At 45.7% G+C, this 16,334-nt stretch overlaps 1 protein-coding gene and 1 pseudogene across 1 annotated transcript; both read left to right on the top strand.

Moving 5' to 3' along the window:
• Positions 1 to 704: 704 nt before the first annotated feature.
• LOC125633233 (olfactory receptor 51G1-like) lies at positions 705 to 1,640 on the top strand. The gene has a single exon (XM_048842243.2). The coding sequence runs from the start codon at positions 705 to 707 to the stop codon at positions 1,638 to 1,640; it is 936 nt and encodes a 311-aa protein (XP_048698200.2).
• A 7,659-nt stretch (positions 1,641 to 9,299) lies between these two features.
• On the top strand, positions 9,300 to 16,056 carry LOC125644419 (olfactory receptor 51G2-like; annotated as a pseudogene).
• Positions 16,057 to 16,334: the final 278 nt, after the last annotated feature.

The raw sequence follows: 16,334 nt of genomic DNA, 5'->3' as shown, positions 1-16,334 counted from the left end.
CTCTCTGCATTCAGTCAACATTGGCTACGAAAATCATTTCAGCTTCTCTAGGGGGTCAGAGTGTATTACTGGGAGCATTTGGCAAGGGAAAGTTAATGGAGTCCTCCTCTAATTAAATTGACACATGTAAATCTGGAGTGATGCTGTTACAGTTAATGTTACTGAATTCAGAAAATGGGGCTAAAAATGATCTCATGTGCTCCAAAGAGGTAGTGGCATAATTTGGACTCTCCAGATAGGATAAAGTAAATAAAATATATATAATGAGGCAATGAAACACGTAAATAGCTTCAATGCAGGATAGATAAATACTATGACCATATTCACCGTGCACTTGCCATGTGTTTACACACATGCTATGATTCAATGGGCCACACTCAGAAGGGCAGGGCCAAAAAGGGTGTCTGTGGGAAGGTCACAATTGCAAATCACACAGTGCTCAAATAGACTGTGGCACTGTGATCGACAAGATCTCAATGGGGACAGTTGCTTAGAAGAATGCAAAGAGGGGCAGGGTGTTTATATGGGTTACTATTGGTGCTGAAAATCCAAAACTATGTTTTTGCTGATCTTCCTTGAACTCCAGGGAGTCTCTAGAATTCCACTCAGAGCAGAATGATGTCTCAATAAATATCATCTAGTCTCCTGTTTTTTTTCCTTCCAGGAAGAAAAGTTTAAAACTCGTCGGACCTTCTCAGTCCATTATGTCAGCTGTCAATAAAACCAAATTCAACCCTGCAGTTTTCTTTCTCACCGAGATACCTGGGAAGGAAGACGTCCATCTCTGGATCTCTATCCCCTTCTGCTTAGTGTATGTTACTTCAATAGTAGGAAATTCACTCATTCTGTTTGCTATAAAAACAGATCCAAGCCTCCATGAGCCCATGTACATTTTACTTTCCATGTTGGCCGTCACAGACCTTGGTTTATCGATAACCACCATACCGACGATACTGGGTATATACTTGTTTAACTCTAGGGAAATCAGCCTCAATGCTTGTTTTACCCAGATGTTCTTTATCCACTTTCTTGCAAAAATTGAATCTGCCATGCTCTTGATGATGGCCTTTGACCGCTTCATTGCAATCTGTAACCCACTGAGATATGCTTCCATCTTAACCCTGCCGAGATTAGCCAAGATGGGGTTGGTGTTTGTGCTAAGAGGTGTGGCCGTAACATTACCATTCCCCTTACTCCTGAAACGGTTCCAATACTGTCGAGCCAACGTCCTCTCCCATTCTTACTGCCTGCACCAGGACGTCATGAAGTTGGCATGTGCGGACATCACAGTCAATAACATCTATGGCTTGTTTGTTACACTCATAACGCTGTGGTTGGACTCTCTGCTCATCTTCCTCTCTTATGTGATGATTCTTAACACAGTGCTGAGCATCACCTCCCACATGGAGTGCCTCAGGGCCTTGAACACCTGTGTCTCCCACCTCTGCGCCGTCCTGGTTTTCTACATGCCAGAGTTCAGCCTGACTCTCATACACAGATTCTGGAAGAGCTCTTCTCCCTTGCTTCAAATTCTCCTGAGCTACATCTACTTGCTGGGCCCGCCTCTGATTAATCCAATAGTGTACAGTGTGAAAAGCAAACACCTTCGTGCAAGGATAATTAGGGTGTTTGTCAAATAAATAGTCAGTTCATCATACAGTGATACAGGAGTTAAGAAAAATAGACCGTGGACACCTATTCAATCCTGCACCCTTACGTGTGAGTCTAGGGCCACGTCTACATTACCCGCTGGATCGGCGGGTAGTGATCGATCCCCGATTGCTCTGCTGTCGACTCCGGAACTCCATCAGGGCGACAGGCAGAAGCGGTGTCAACAGGGGATGGGCGGCCGTGGATCCAATGCCGCGAGGACGTGAAGTAAGTGATTCTAAGTCGATCTAAGATACGTCAGCTTCAGCTATGCTATTCTCAGAGCTAAAGTTGCGTATCTTAGATCGATTCCGCCCCCCCCCCAGTGTAGACCAGGCCTAGAAGAGCTACTGATTTCCACTCTTTAGGGAGAAGTTCAGAAGGGGTGTAAGACGTGGAGTAGTGGAAGTGGGGCTCTTCCCACTCGCTGGTCAGAGAGGACAGGGCAGTGGGGGAATGAGACCAAGGCTAACAGCAGCATATACAAAGTGACTGTGCTCGTGGAGAGCCAGGGGACTGGTGAGATGTTGGCCCATGAAGAGCCCTATCAGTGGCTGTTCCAACCTCAGAATTCCGGTCAATACAGTGAATCAAGAGAAGGGGTGTGGAGGTTGTTTCCCATTACACCTGGCCTGTCACACTGTCCAAATCAAAGAATCATAGAATCATAGAATATCAGAGTTGAAAGGGACCTCAGCAGGTCATCTAGTCCAACCCCCTACACAAAGCAGGACAAATCCCCAACTAAATCATCCCAGCCAGGGCTTTGTCAAGCCTGACCTTAAAAACTTCAAAGGAAGGAGATTCCACCTAGGGAACGCATTCCAGTGTTTCACCACCCTCCTGGTGAAAACATTTTTCCTAATATCCAACCTAAACCTCCCCCACTGCAACTTGAGACCATTCCTCCTTTTTCTGTCATCTGCTACCACTGAGAACAGTCTAGATCCATCCTCTTTGGAACACTCTTTCAGGTAGTTGAAAGCAGCTATCAAATCCCCCCTCATTCTTCTCTTCCACAGATTTAACAATCCCAGTTCCCTCAGCCTCTTCTCATAAGTCATGTGTTCCAGTCCCCTAATCATTTTTGTTGCCCTCCCCTGGACTCTTTCCAATTTTTCCACATCCTTCTTGTAGTGTGGGACCCAAAACTGGACACAGGCCTCCAAATGAGGCCTCACCAAGGTCAAATAGAGGGGAACGATCACGTCCCTTGATCTGCTGGCATTGCCCCTACTTATACATCCCAAAATGCCATTGGCCTTCTTGGCTACAAGGGCACACTGTTGACTCATATCCAGCTTCTGATCGACTGTAACCCCTAGGTCCTTTTCTGCAGAACTGCTGCTGAGCCATTCGGTCCCTAGTCTGTAGCGGTGCATGGGATTTTTCCATCCTAAGTGCAGGACTCTGCATTGGTCCTTCTTGAACCTCATCAGATTTCTTTTGGCCCAATCCCCTAATTTGTCCAGGGCCCTCTGTATCCTATCCCTACCCTCCAGAGTATCTACCTCTCCTCCAAGTTTAGTGTCATCTGCAAACTTGCTGAGGTCTTGCATAGCTCTTCTGCAGTCACAGTCCTAGTGCTTCCTGAGTGCTCTGGGAGCTGCATGATCCATTCTCCAGCTGTGGACAGGGGCTATTCAAGGGACACAGTCCCACACCCTTCCCCCATGTCCTCACACAGGTGCTTGAGACAGAGACATGATTAACACAGGAGCCCCAGGAGAAGGCATTCAGGTAACATCCCCTGCCCATTATTGATGGCTATGCACACAGAAGTATATTTCCTAGGACTCCTCCGCTCTGTTTGTGCTGTCCCAGCAATGCAGTCACAACAATCTCCTGTCTCAGCCCAGCCCATTCAGTGTAGGCTGAGCACCTTCTCAAAAGCCAAAAGCAGGACACAGGCAGGAGCCCTGCCCCCTACATGGCCTCACCCCTGGCCCTCTTCTTTCCCCTGAACTCTCACCTCCTGATCCTCTTCTTTCCCCAAGCCTCACCCACTGACTAGGCTGGACATCACAGACAGGCCATGGTAAGAGGAGCCCTGGGAGCAAGTGCTGCTCTGGGGAACCCCAGACCCTCCACCTGCCCCCTAACTTGGGGCGTGGCCTCATAGCGGGTGGAGGGGGAGCTAAGGACCTCCTCCTTCCTCTGACTGTGAAAAGGGTGGTGCTGCCCATGAGCCTTCCGCAGGCATGGATCGGCATGGCAGGTATTTCAGGACAAATGCTCTTCTAAAGTCATTCAGCCCACAACGGGACTTGAACTCTGTATTTCGGGACTCTCCTGCCCAACTGGGGATGGGCAGTCCACTCTAATTCACCACTCCTTTTGCCGCACCACCACAGCCAGAGCCAGAGTAGCGAGGCCCCCTCTCCCAGAACAGCCCAGAGCTTCCACACACCGCATGGCTGAACCAATGATCCCCCCACCGCACCCCCAATGTTAGAGGAGCCCTGGGCTGGCCGGAGCACTGCCAGCCATGCCGAGCTCACTCTCCTGAGACCCCAAGCCAGCCCATGGGAAAAGCATGTCTCTTCCCAAAGAAACAGCTTTTTATATGTCCCCGATATTGATCTTAGTGCTATGATTGTGGTATGACTATGATCTAGTTATGTGTGTCTTGTAGAAAAAAGATTCTTGGGTGTTTACTATGGAAAGCTATGATGTGGAGAATATGATGGTCCTATTTGTGTGCTTGTATCATTTTTGCATCTGAAATTATAAATCTTGACTATGTATCTGTATTTCAAATGTAGTTCACTGCATTTTGGTAGGTGTATTTTTCTGCTATCTAACACGGGGAGTGACACCATCTCTTGACCTCACTCCCCACACAAGAGAACTCCTGGAAACAGCTGAGGAACAATGCCTGAACAGGGGGAAGTGCTGATCCCAAGCTAAAAGGATTTCTAGCTTGTGTCTGAAAATTTGATAGCCTGCTTGTCTCATCAGCCAGAGTGAGATATTGTTCATTCATATCCATTTTATTTTGCGTGTTACGCTTAGTTTCCATTTTTTGTTTATGTGCTGGATAATGTGCTTTAATCGGGTTTCTATTAATTTAAAATCCATCTTTTTGTAGGAAATAAAACTATTTTATGCTTTATCTTTACCAGCGTGTTTTGAGTAAAGTGTCTGGGGAAAATCCCAGCTCTGTGTACAAAGGCTGTCGTATATCCTTCCACATCAAGGGGAAAGCCACCTAGATTAATGAGCTTGTGTTGTACTCCTGTGCCGTGCAAAATGGTATAATTTGGGGTTTATAGTCCAGTAAGGGAGCAAGGGCTGGGGAGTTGGGAAATTGTCTGTTGCCTCCAGCCTGTCCTTGAGTGGCTCACTAAAGCACTCAGGCCGCTCAATTGGGGGTGTGGCGCCACCTACCGTTGTGTTGGGTGATGACAGGGCTTGAAGAGGCTATCTTTGTCACCAGCAAAGCAGTGTACGATTGGCCAGCCATGCTGGCGGGATGAGCGGCACAGGGGTTCCCACAGCACCGAGACTGCCCCCTGGGGGTGACAGCCTATCACAGCGCTCTGTGTTTCTCAGCTTCCTGGTTTCATCAGTAATCTCCATGGAGTGCAGCGAGATTCCTGAAGAAGCTGAGTAGCACATATTGCGTCCTCAGCTACCCTGGAACCTGCATGGCACAGAAGAATAAAAAGGTCCCTGTGCGAACCCTGCAACTGGCAGCGAGTGGCCACAGCAGCACCAGGAAGGCTGAGCCTGTCCAGGCTTATATCCACCACTGGCACTTCCCCCCGTTCAGTCTTGTTCCTCAGGTGCTTGCAGGAGTTCCCTTGTGTAGGGAGTGAGGCCAAGAGATGATGTTATTCCCCAGCTTAGATAGTGGAAAAATACAGGTAACCACAATGGAGTCAGTGTCTTGTGGTCTGGTCACATGCTGTCAAGGTGAATCCCCACTCTGTCACTCCGAGTGCAGAAGGTGGTGGCTCACAAGGAGTCCAAAAAATAATACTGGCCACTCTAGGCTTGTAGTAAACTCCCAAGGTTACAGCTTTTCTCTGACCGTAGCTTGGTAATTCCTGACACCACCCAAATGCAAAAAAAAAAACAAAAAAAAACCCAACATAAAACAACTTGGACCCAAGAAGGAGCACTTGGGAATTCCTCTCTGTGGGGGATGCAAAAGTCCTCCCCCCCATTCCCCGGGGAAGTACTGGAAAAGAAAACAAAGGAAAGTAGCTGTTGCCACCAGCTATATCAAACAGCATGTGCACAAACCTCTTAGAACACCTAAAATCCAGTCTTCTTCTTAAAAAAGCAAAATTTTATTAAAAACAAAGAGGAAGAAAAATACATCCAGAATTTAGGCTTTTGCCAGATTTGTAAAGAGCAATTCCAAAAATTAAGCACCCAAATAGTTTTCGTGGGGGTTCAGCTTAAAGGTTACAAGCAAACAAAAGCATCTGGGATTAGCACAGAGGAGCTCCAAAAGCCAAAACAGAGAAATAAACCTAATCATGTCTCTTTAACCATGCCGTGTCCCATGATTTCTTCTAGGTATGGAAGATGAATTTTTATACCTGTTTCAAGACTTACACAGCATTGCTGCTTACAGCATTGCTGGTCCCTGTCTCCTTCTCCAGAGAACAACAGACAAATGGAAAGTTTCTTTCCCAATTTGAAAAGTTCTAGCCTTCCCATTGGCCCTTTTGGTTAGGTGCCCACGTCTTTTCTTTTACCTGTTAGCTTGTTACCCCTTTACAGGTAAAGCAAACAGAGAACAGACACCAAGAGGGATTTTATAGCTAACTGCCTGTCTGGGTGTTCATAAAAGGGAGCTACCCCCCCTACACCTTCACTTATCTCATGCCCCCCAAATCACAGAAAGTGCTGGCCTGCCTGGTTCAGGTCAGGTCCAGACCGGCTGGGATTTCTTCCTGGAGGTTTAGGAAAGAGAGTTAATAAATTATATGCACCGCTAATTTTACTAATAATTACATGAAGAACTAAACAGTACTTTTACATTTGAAGGAGTATAATGCCTTAGAATGCAGGGACATTTTTATCCGGCTGATTCTGGGAAACCTTCCCGCGAAAGTGCATCAGCCACTTTGTTAGCGGCTCTTGAAATGTGTTGTATCTCAACATCAAAGTGTTGACTAGCTAAACTGCAGCGAAGATTATTTTTGTTCGTCTCTCTGACTGTGTGAAGCCACTTCAGCGCAGCATGGTCAGTCTGCAGTTGGAAGCGCAGTCCCCAAACGTATGGGCGTAGCTTCTCCAGAGCATACACAATGGCGTAACCTTCTTTTTCGGAGAGTGACCAGTGGCTTTGCCTCTCGGAAAGTTCTTTTGCTGAGAAACACGACAGGATGGAATTGTTGATGTGGTCCTTATTGCTTTTAAACTCCTCCTACACCATGCTCGGAGGCATCTGTGATTCCCCATGAATCTAAGAATATAGCCACATCATCAAGGTAGGTGACTGCAAATTCTCCAAGTCCAGCCAGAAGGTTATGTAGCAATTTCTGGAAGGTGGAGGGTGCATTTCCCAGTCCAAAAGGGAGCTACCCCCACCACACCACACACAGAAACTTCATTTATCTCACATGCCCTTGCATGCCCGACTGAGTCATAGGAGCCATTACAAATAGGCTGTCTGGAACATTTTCAGGAATGCTCACCTGGTGAAGGATAAACTTCTCTTAAGGCCTATTGTATCCCCTAATGGCCCACTACCCTGAACCGGCCCTTCACAACTAGCTGTCTTCAATGGAAACATTCTACCTGGTGGTTGTCAACCCAGTGTAACCACATCTGGAACATAGATACATAGTCTATATTCATAAGTTCAGATATAAAAATGATACATGCACACAAATAGGATCATCATATTCTGGAAACCATAACTTTTTCATAGACACCTCACGGGCTATATTTTGTAGAAGATATGTCAGAACTACGTCATAAACATATCGCAAGGATACTACTGTGATGAATATGCGGGCAGTGTCACAACCCTCTCCTCGGCTGCCCTGGAACCTGCATGGTGAAAATAACAAGCTCAGGATCTTTGGGATGAGACCAGCTTTTCCCCAGTTTGGCTTCAGGTCTCAAGAGAGGTGGAGTGGCACGGCTCGGGCGGGTGGGGGGCGGCTCCATCCCCGTGGGCTGTAGAGGCTCTGGGCATCTCCAGGATGGTGGGGGGCTTGGCATTCCGGGTGCAGGGTAGGGTGTGCCTCGTGCAGAAGGAGAGGGGCCGGAGGGCTCGCCTCCCCGAAGAGTGACAGAAATATATGAAAATCTAAATCTGTGGTATGCCCACACCTTGAATACTTTGTGTCGTTCTGGTCGCCCCATCTCAGAAAAGATATATTAGACTTGGAAAATGTACAGACAAAGGTGACAAAAATCTTTAGGGGCAGGGAACAGCTTCCATATGAGGAGAGGAAAAGCCTGGGAATTTTCAGCTTGGAAATGAGATGACTCAGAGGGGATATGAGAGAGGTCTGTAAAGTCATGATTGATGTGGAGGAAGTGATTCAGGAAGAGCTATTTGCCCCTTCACAGGGGTCACCCGTGAAGTTAATGAGCATCAGGTTTAAAAGAAACAAAAGGAAGTATTTCTTCACACAAGGCACAGTCAGCCTGTGGAACTCATTGCTAGGTGACGTTGTGAAGGCCAAATGCATAACTGGGTCCAGGTAAGATCAAGGGAGAGAGGTTCATCAGTGGCTATTAGCCAGGATAGTGAAGGACGAAACCCCATGCTCTGGCTGTCTGTAAACCACTGACTTTCAGAGGATGGGAGCAGATGACAGAGGATGAAACACTCAATAATTGTGCTGTTCTGTTAATTGCCTCTGAAGCATCTTCACTGGCCATTGTCAGAAGACAGGACACTGGGCTAGATGGACCATTGGTCTGAATCCATATGATCATTCTTATGTTCTGAATCTGTTCCTCTGATGGATGGTTTGATTCAGACAAGCCTTTTCCAGGGGCTCGCTCCATTATAGGGCTTGTGTGGCCATCATCTATGGTAGGGTGACAATACATATAGTTTCAATACGTATCTTTTTGGGCCAGGACAGTCCCTTTTTTAAGTCCTGTGTGAGACTTTTTTTTTTTTCCAGAAGGAGGCATTTGTCCTGTTTCCTCTTGCTGACTTGATCAGCTGGGAACAGCAAAGAGGAGATATGCCCACTTCTGTCAAAGAAGTGGGGAAGTGGAGAGTGGAGGAATGTTCGGCGGAGGTGAGTGGAGATGCCAGCCACCTGCAAGGGATGAGGCAGAGGTGTTGGGGAGGAAACAGCCTCCTGAAATCTGAGGGGGCCCCTACAGAGTTACAGCAATAGGCAACAGCATCTCATGGGGGTGGGAGGCTTAATGCGATCATCTGGGGGTCTCCTGTTTTCTCTTTGGGAATTATAGTCACCCTAAGGGGCTGCTCAGTGTGGGAGGCTGATGGAGGGCTACTGCCAGCTAGTGGCTGGAGCTGGGCTGGAAAACACACAACGTTTTGACCCAAACTAAAATGTTTCCTTTGCATCCTTTTTGGGGGTTACTTTTCATAGGAAATGGAACATTGTTCTCTGAAAGCTCAGCTTCCAGGTGCCTGGATCCCCAAGAGAAATTGGAGGCTTTTCATCTGCCTCATCCTCAGAATGTAAATGATGGTTGAACTGATGGAGTCTCTGACTCTGGAGTCTCGAAACCTCCTGACCGTCTGCAGGTGGGTTATTGTGCTCATTAACTACTCTAACCAGCCTTCCCATCTATGTGTTGCCCCCTCCACACTGTACAATGTGCCTTCAGCACATCCTGCGGGCAGTGGCTACTGTGACAGGCCCTGGTAGCACATCTCTGATGAGCCTGTGCTAGAGGGAGCTGGAGAGGGTCCTAGAGCAGTTGTGGAGGCCCAGAGATTGTGGGTGGGGGGCCTAGCTACCAGTGGATCACCAAGATCTTTGCGTAACTTTGGGGATCCCTTGATCCTGGGTCCCCCTTTTCATTCCTTGGGAGCAGGGAAGGGACCCCCTTCCTGGAACGATCCAAGGGAAATTTCCATGTAGGGAGGGTTGTGGAATCTCCCCTTCCCTGGCCTGCACCTTGGGTTTGTAATACAGGTCAGGGGGCTACTGGGGAAAAATCTGGTCCTTTATTAATAATATTTTTATTATTAATTTACTTATTTATTAATTTTATTTCGGCTAGATCACAGCTGTGACGTTGTTACCACGTGGCCGCCCCCGATGTAGCCATGTGACTAATCAGATCCATACAAACAGTGACGACAAGCCTGGATCCCAGGAATAGAGCCTGCAGCAGGGCTGGCGCTGTAGTCCGGCTGGGTAGGTTCACCAAGCGTCTCCTCTGATTTGGCCTCTGCAGTTTGCCATTGGCCGTGATGGGGGTTAAAGCTGGTGCACACTGAGCCAAGGGCCAATTGCCCCCTACGGGAATGTGCAAACATTCTTCATATAGACAGTTACCTCCCTATCTCAACAAATGCTGCTGCTCGTGTAACCTCTCTGATGACTCCTTGTCCTTTAGGGTGAAGACCTCTGGTGTCAGCGGCTCCCTTCTAGCAGAAATTCGGTACGTTGGCAGGTTTCACTCTCTTTAAAATGCAAACTTGCAGGGAAAAGTCTGCAAGCTGTTTCCATTTGCCACTGTTCTGTGGAGTGGCAGAGGACACAGGTGGGCTGTCGCGGTAACTCTGTAATGGGGCTGGAAGGCAGGCAGCAGTAGGTAGCTTAGGAGCCCTTCCCCTACATCTTCCCATGCTCCATGATGAGCTGTGCAAGCAACACAGAAATGTGACATTCAAAGCAAGCTCAGAGTGTTAAAACTCCAGTGCCCTGTGTCAGAATTTCTCAAGGGCTCTCATTTCGAGAGGTGCTGTGTGCTCTGGGCCCTATCCTACGAGCAGATGAGTGAGAAGAGACCCCCCTGAAATATCAGTGACTCGTTCCCAAATCACCTCCTGTTTATTTCCTCCTGGAAATTTAATCAGCAAATGCATTTTCAAAGCTTTTATTCTCTGGCTCAATTGTTAAGGCAGAACAATCAGTTATGTTGATCTGTGGTAACAGGTCTGATAGGGCATATTTTTGTTTCCTGACTGGCTGAGGGCTCCAGCACTTCTAGCCTATAGATACCCCTCAGAGTTATGGGGCTCCTGGTATCTCGACCCCCGTTCTGGTCTCTGAGTGCCAGATGTCAGACCTCAGACCCTGCCCTCTCCTAGGGGTGGAATCCCACGATCCTCCCACCCTCAGACTAGGCCCTGGGCTACAGCACACTGTGGGTGAACTGTGCTTGCTGAGTGGGTTCGGCACCTGTGGTTCTTCCCTTTGGGAGTCTGTGAGTAGTGGTGAGATGAGTGACCAGCCAGCCTTCTAGAGCCAAAACACTGTTTAGTTTGAACACAAGGAATAAAGTGTAACATGGGAGAATTAAAGGGTTTTCAAACAACAGTCTGACCTTGTCTCTTACCCCAAGCCCTCCCATTCTGACGGGGGACACAGGCAGACTTCCCTACTGCTGTTGGTCCCTGTCAGTCTGAAGAGCTTCTCAGGATAATACAAGCTGTGTAATGTGGCTGGAGCCCCAAAATAGGCTATTCCCAGCTCGTAGCTCTGGTGTTGTCTCTCAACTGCCTTGTTTCTGAACGATGGCTTTTCTGGATCTGTTGCTTCCCTTCCTGCTTGTTTTCTAACAGCCTGCTATTAAACTAAGAGAAGCTGAACTGGTTTAACATAATATAGCCATAAGATAAACATCCCAAAAAATAGCCCACTATAGCTCTACCGGAAACATCCCAAGAATTGGGTTTAACACTCTGTCATAAATATAAAGGGAAGGGTAAACCCCTTTAAAATCCCTCCTGGCCAGAGGAAAAATCCTCTCACCTGTAAAGGGTTAAGAAGCTAAAGGTAACCTCACTGGCACCTGACCAAAATGACCAATGAGGAGACAAGATACTTTCAAAAGCTGGGAGGAGGGAGAAAAACAAAGGGTCTGTGTCTGTCTGGTGATGCTTTTGCCGGAGACAGAACAGGAATGGAGTCTTAGAACTTAGTAAGTAATCTAGCTAGGTATGTGTTAGATTATGATTTCTTGAAATGGCTGAGAAAATAGGTGTGCTGAATAGAATGAATATTCCTGTCTGTGTGTCTTTTTTGTAACTTAAGGTTTTGCCTAGAGGGATTTTCTATGTTTTGAATCTAATTACCCTGTAAGGTATCTACCGTCCTGATTTTACAGAGGTGATTCTTTTCTTTTTACTTCTATTAAAAGTCTTCTTGTAAGGAAGCTGAATGCTTTTTCATTGATCTAAGATCCAAGGGTTTGGGTCTGTGGTCACCTATGCAAATTGGTGAGGATTTTTACCAAACCTTCCCCAGGAAGTGGGGAGGATTTTGGGGGGAAAGACATGTCCAAACTCCATTTTTTCAGGAACCCAGATAAAGTTTGGTGGTGTCAGTGGAAATCCAAGGGCAAAGGGTAAAATAATTTGTACCTTGGGGAAGTTTTAACCTAAGCTGGTAAAAGTAAGCTTAGTAGGTTTTCATGCAGGTCCCCACATCTGTACCCTAGAGTTCAGAGTGGGGAAGGAACCTTGACACTCACGCATTCATTTTGTCAGCTCAGCTTTGTCTGTCACAATACCAGAACCTGAGGAGAACCAGTCAGCTATTACCCCAGGGAGAGAGAATACTAGACTTTTGTTTGCTGACAAGTGATTGAATGAAGGCTGAAACGCTGTGATCTTTTCAGGGTCTGAAGAAATCCAGATGAAAGATGCTACAGTTTAAGTCCAGCTCTAAAATGAGAAATTATCTCTGAAAGTAGATGAGAGGGGAAAGAATGGGTTGACATGTGTGTACTAAAGTGCAAATGTGTAAAGGTTAGGCCAACATGTTACATTGTAACCCAAACATTAGAAACCAAACTTTGATGACATGGCATGTATAGTGAAAGCCAGCAGCAGAGTTGTTGGAATCTCTGTACAGGAAGGAGCAGTGTTAACTTTACTACTTAATCATAGAATCATAGAAATGTAGAACTGGAAGTCACCTCGAGAGGCCATCAAGTCCAGTCCCCTGCACTCATGGCAGGGCCAAACACCATCTAGACCATCCCTGACAGGTGTTTGTCTAACCGGCTCTTAAAAATCTCTAATGATGGAGCTTCTACAACATGTCTAGGCAATTTATTCCAGTGCTTAACCACCCTGACAGTTAGGAACTTTCTCCTAATGTCCAAACTAAACCTCCCTTGCTTCAATTTAAGCCCACTGCTTCTTCTCCTATCCTCAGAGGTTAGGGAGAATAATTTTTCTCTCCCTTCCTTGTAACAATGTTTATGTACTTGAAACTATTATCGTGTCCCCTCTCAGTCTTCTCTTTTCCAGACTAAAACCCATTTATTTCAATCTTCCCTCATGGGTCATGTTTGCTAGACCTTTAATCATTTTTGTTGCTCTTCTCTGGACTTTCTCCAGTTTGTCCACATCTTTTCTGAAATGTAGCGGCCAGAATTGGCACAATACTCCAGTTGCGACTGAATCAGAGCAGAGCAGAGCGGAAGAATTACTTCTTGTGTCTTGCTTTCAACACTCCTGCTAATGCATCTGAGAATGATTTTTGCTGTTTTTGCAAGAGCTTTACACTGCTGACTCATATTTAGCATGTGGCCCACTATGACACTTAAATCCCTTTCCGCAATACTCCATCCTAGGAAGTCATTTCCCATTTTGTATGTGTGCAACTGATTGTTGATTCTTAAATGGAGTACTTTGTATTTGTCTTTAATGAATTTCATCTATTTACTTAAAATCGTTTCTCCAGTTTGTCCAGATCATTTTGAATTATAATCCTATCCTCCAAAGCACTTGCAACCCTTCACAGGTTTGTATCATCTGCAAACTTTATAAGTGTACTCTGTATGCCATTATCTAAATCATTGGTGAAGATATTGAACAGAACTGGACCTGGAAATGATCCCTGTGGAATGGCTTTTGTGTAAATGTTATGCCAAAACTTTTCATTGTTATATAAATATTAGAAACCAAACTTTCATGACAGGCTGTATATTGAAAGCCAATGGCAGAGTTGTTGGAATCTCTACAGGAAGGAGCAGTGGTAACTTTACTGCTTAATTGGTATTGTTTTAGAAAGCATTTTAGAAGTACTCCACATACTGTTTGGAACGGATTTGTGTGTTAACTCTTTGTTCAGTGAACAGTTGTATGATACTGTCTCCTGGTAACTGATCAGAAGTTCTTTGTAACACTTCATTCAGGGACATGAACAAAATCCCTGTTCAATACCTGTGTGAGACTTTCCAAAAAGTCCTGAGAGATCAGAACTGCTGGTCTGTGTTTCAGCAAAGAGTCGAGCTGAGATCCAGGAAAGGGGAATGCTATAGTGGTTGTATATAATTTTTGCCCACCACCTGTTACACGCACATGGCTGAAGTAACTTGCACACTCAAATGGATACTAGTGAAAACCTAGTGTTTGCAGTATTCATCCATGTGGAAGGCCAACCCTGCCCCTGCACAGCTGAAGTAACTGTCTGTGTTAGCTTGTAACTTTGCAGATATCTACAGAACCTTGGATGGGGAGAGGATGCAAGTCCTGTGACGATGAAGAGAAACTCGTTGGGTGATTGAACTCTGTGAATTCAGTCAACATTTGCCAGGCAAAGCACTTCAGGTTCTCTTATAGGGACTCTTGGGGTCAGAGTGTATCACTGGGAGCATTTTTAAGGGAAAGTTAATATAGCCCAGTTCTGATCGAATTTACACATGTAAATCTGGAGTGACGCAGTTGAAGTCAATGTTATTGAATCCAGAACATACGCCTAAGAATTTATCCTATGTAGTGCAAAAAGGAACTGACATAACTGGGACTCTCAGAATTGGAGAACAGTTTTAAAAAAAATACATATAATGAGGCAATGAAACACATTTGTAAATATCTTCAAAGCAGGACATATACATACAATGACTTTTCATAACCATGCAATTGCCATGCGTTTATACATATATCATGGATCATGATAAAATGGGCCACATTCCAAAGGGAAGGGCCAGAAAAGGATGTCTTTGGGAATGTCAGAACTCTAAAATCACACAATGCACATTAGGCTGTGGAACTCCCAGGCACAAGATATCAATGGGGCCAAAACTTAGCAAGATTCAAAGAGGGACGGGATGTTTATATGGTTAACCAGAAAATCCAATTACAATAATGAGGATTTTAAAAAGAGGTTTGTAAGGGTTCTAAGCTTTCCTCATTTATACCACAAAATATGTGTAACTACTGGGTGTCAGGCGGAAACATTCCCTGGGAGCAGGTTATCTCATAGCTACCTATTTCAGGGCTTCTTGAACCTTCCTCTGCAGCATCTGGAACTGGCCACTGGGCTAAATGGACTGCAGGTCTGATCCAGTCTGGCAGTGCCTATCTTCCTATTGCTGTAAATCCATTACTATGTTTTTGCTGATCTACCTTGAACTCCTGAGAGTGTCTAGACTTCAACTCCGAGCAGAATGATGTCTAGTTAAATATCATCTAGTCTCCTGTTCTTTTTCCTTTTAGGAAAGAAAGTTCAACACTTCTCAGACCTCCCCAGTACATTATGTCAGCTCTCAATGACACCAACTTCAACTATGCAGTGTTCCTTCTCACTGGTATACCTGGGCAGGAAGACGTCTATCTGTGGATCTCTATCCCCTTCTGCTTAATGTATGTTATTTCAATAGTAGGAAATTCAGTCATTCTGTTCATTATAAAAATAGATCCAAGCCTCCATGATCCCATGTACATTTTCCTTTCCATGTTGGCCGTCACAGACCTTGGCTTATTGATAGCCACCAGACCGACGATATTGGGCACATTCTTGTTCAACTCAATAGAGATCAGCCTCCATGCCTGTTTTGCCCAGTTCTTCATCCACTTGCTTCAATGCATTGAATCCTCCATGCTCTTGTTGATGGCCTTTGACCGCTTTGTTGCGATCTGTAACCCACTGAGATATGCCTCCATCTTAACCCTGCTGAGAATAGCCAAGAGGAGTAGCCATAGTAATCCCACTCCCCCTTCTCCTGAAACGGTACCAATACTGTAGAGTCAATGTCCTCTCCCATTCCTACTGCCTGCACCAGGAGGTCATGAAGATGGCTTGTTCAGACATCACAGTCAACAGCATTTGTGTCTTGTCTGGTTCACTCTTAACGATGGGGTTGGATTCGCTGCTCATCTTCTTCTCTTATGTGATGATCTTCAAAACAGTGTTGAGCATTGCATCGAAGGTGGAGTGTCTCAGAGCCCTGAAAACCTGTGTTTCCCACCTCTGTGTTGTCTTGCTCTTCTATATACCAGAGATAAGTTTGTCTGCACATAAGAGTGAGCTGTAGCTCATGAAAGCTCATGCTCAAATAAACTGGTTAGTCTCTATGGTGCCACAAGTACTCCTTTTCTTTTTACAGATTAGGGAATAGTTCTTCTGACTTGCTTCAGATTGTCCTGTCTGTGCTTCAGATATGTCTACCTGCTGGTCCCACTCCTGACGAACCCAATCGTGTACAGCGTGAAAAGCAAACATCTTTGTGGGAGGATAATCAGGTTGTTCATCAAGTGAAGGGTCAGTTCATCACCTGGCTACAGCGCCTGTGACATGGGAGATTAAAAAATG

The sequence above is a fragment of the Caretta caretta genome, chromosome 1 (genome assembly GCF_965140235.1).
Source record: "Caretta caretta isolate rCarCar2 chromosome 1, rCarCar1.hap1, whole genome shotgun sequence".
Taxonomy (NCBI): Eukaryota; Metazoa; Chordata; order Testudines; family Cheloniidae; genus Caretta; species Caretta caretta.
This window is presented reverse-complemented; position numbering and strand designations above follow the sequence as displayed.

Bases quoted from the DNA above. Each gene is read 5' to 3' on its own strand.
- LOC125633233 (XM_048842243.2), top strand. From the start codon at position 705: ATGTCAGCTGTCAATAAAACCAAATTCAACCCTGCAGTTTTCTTTCTC.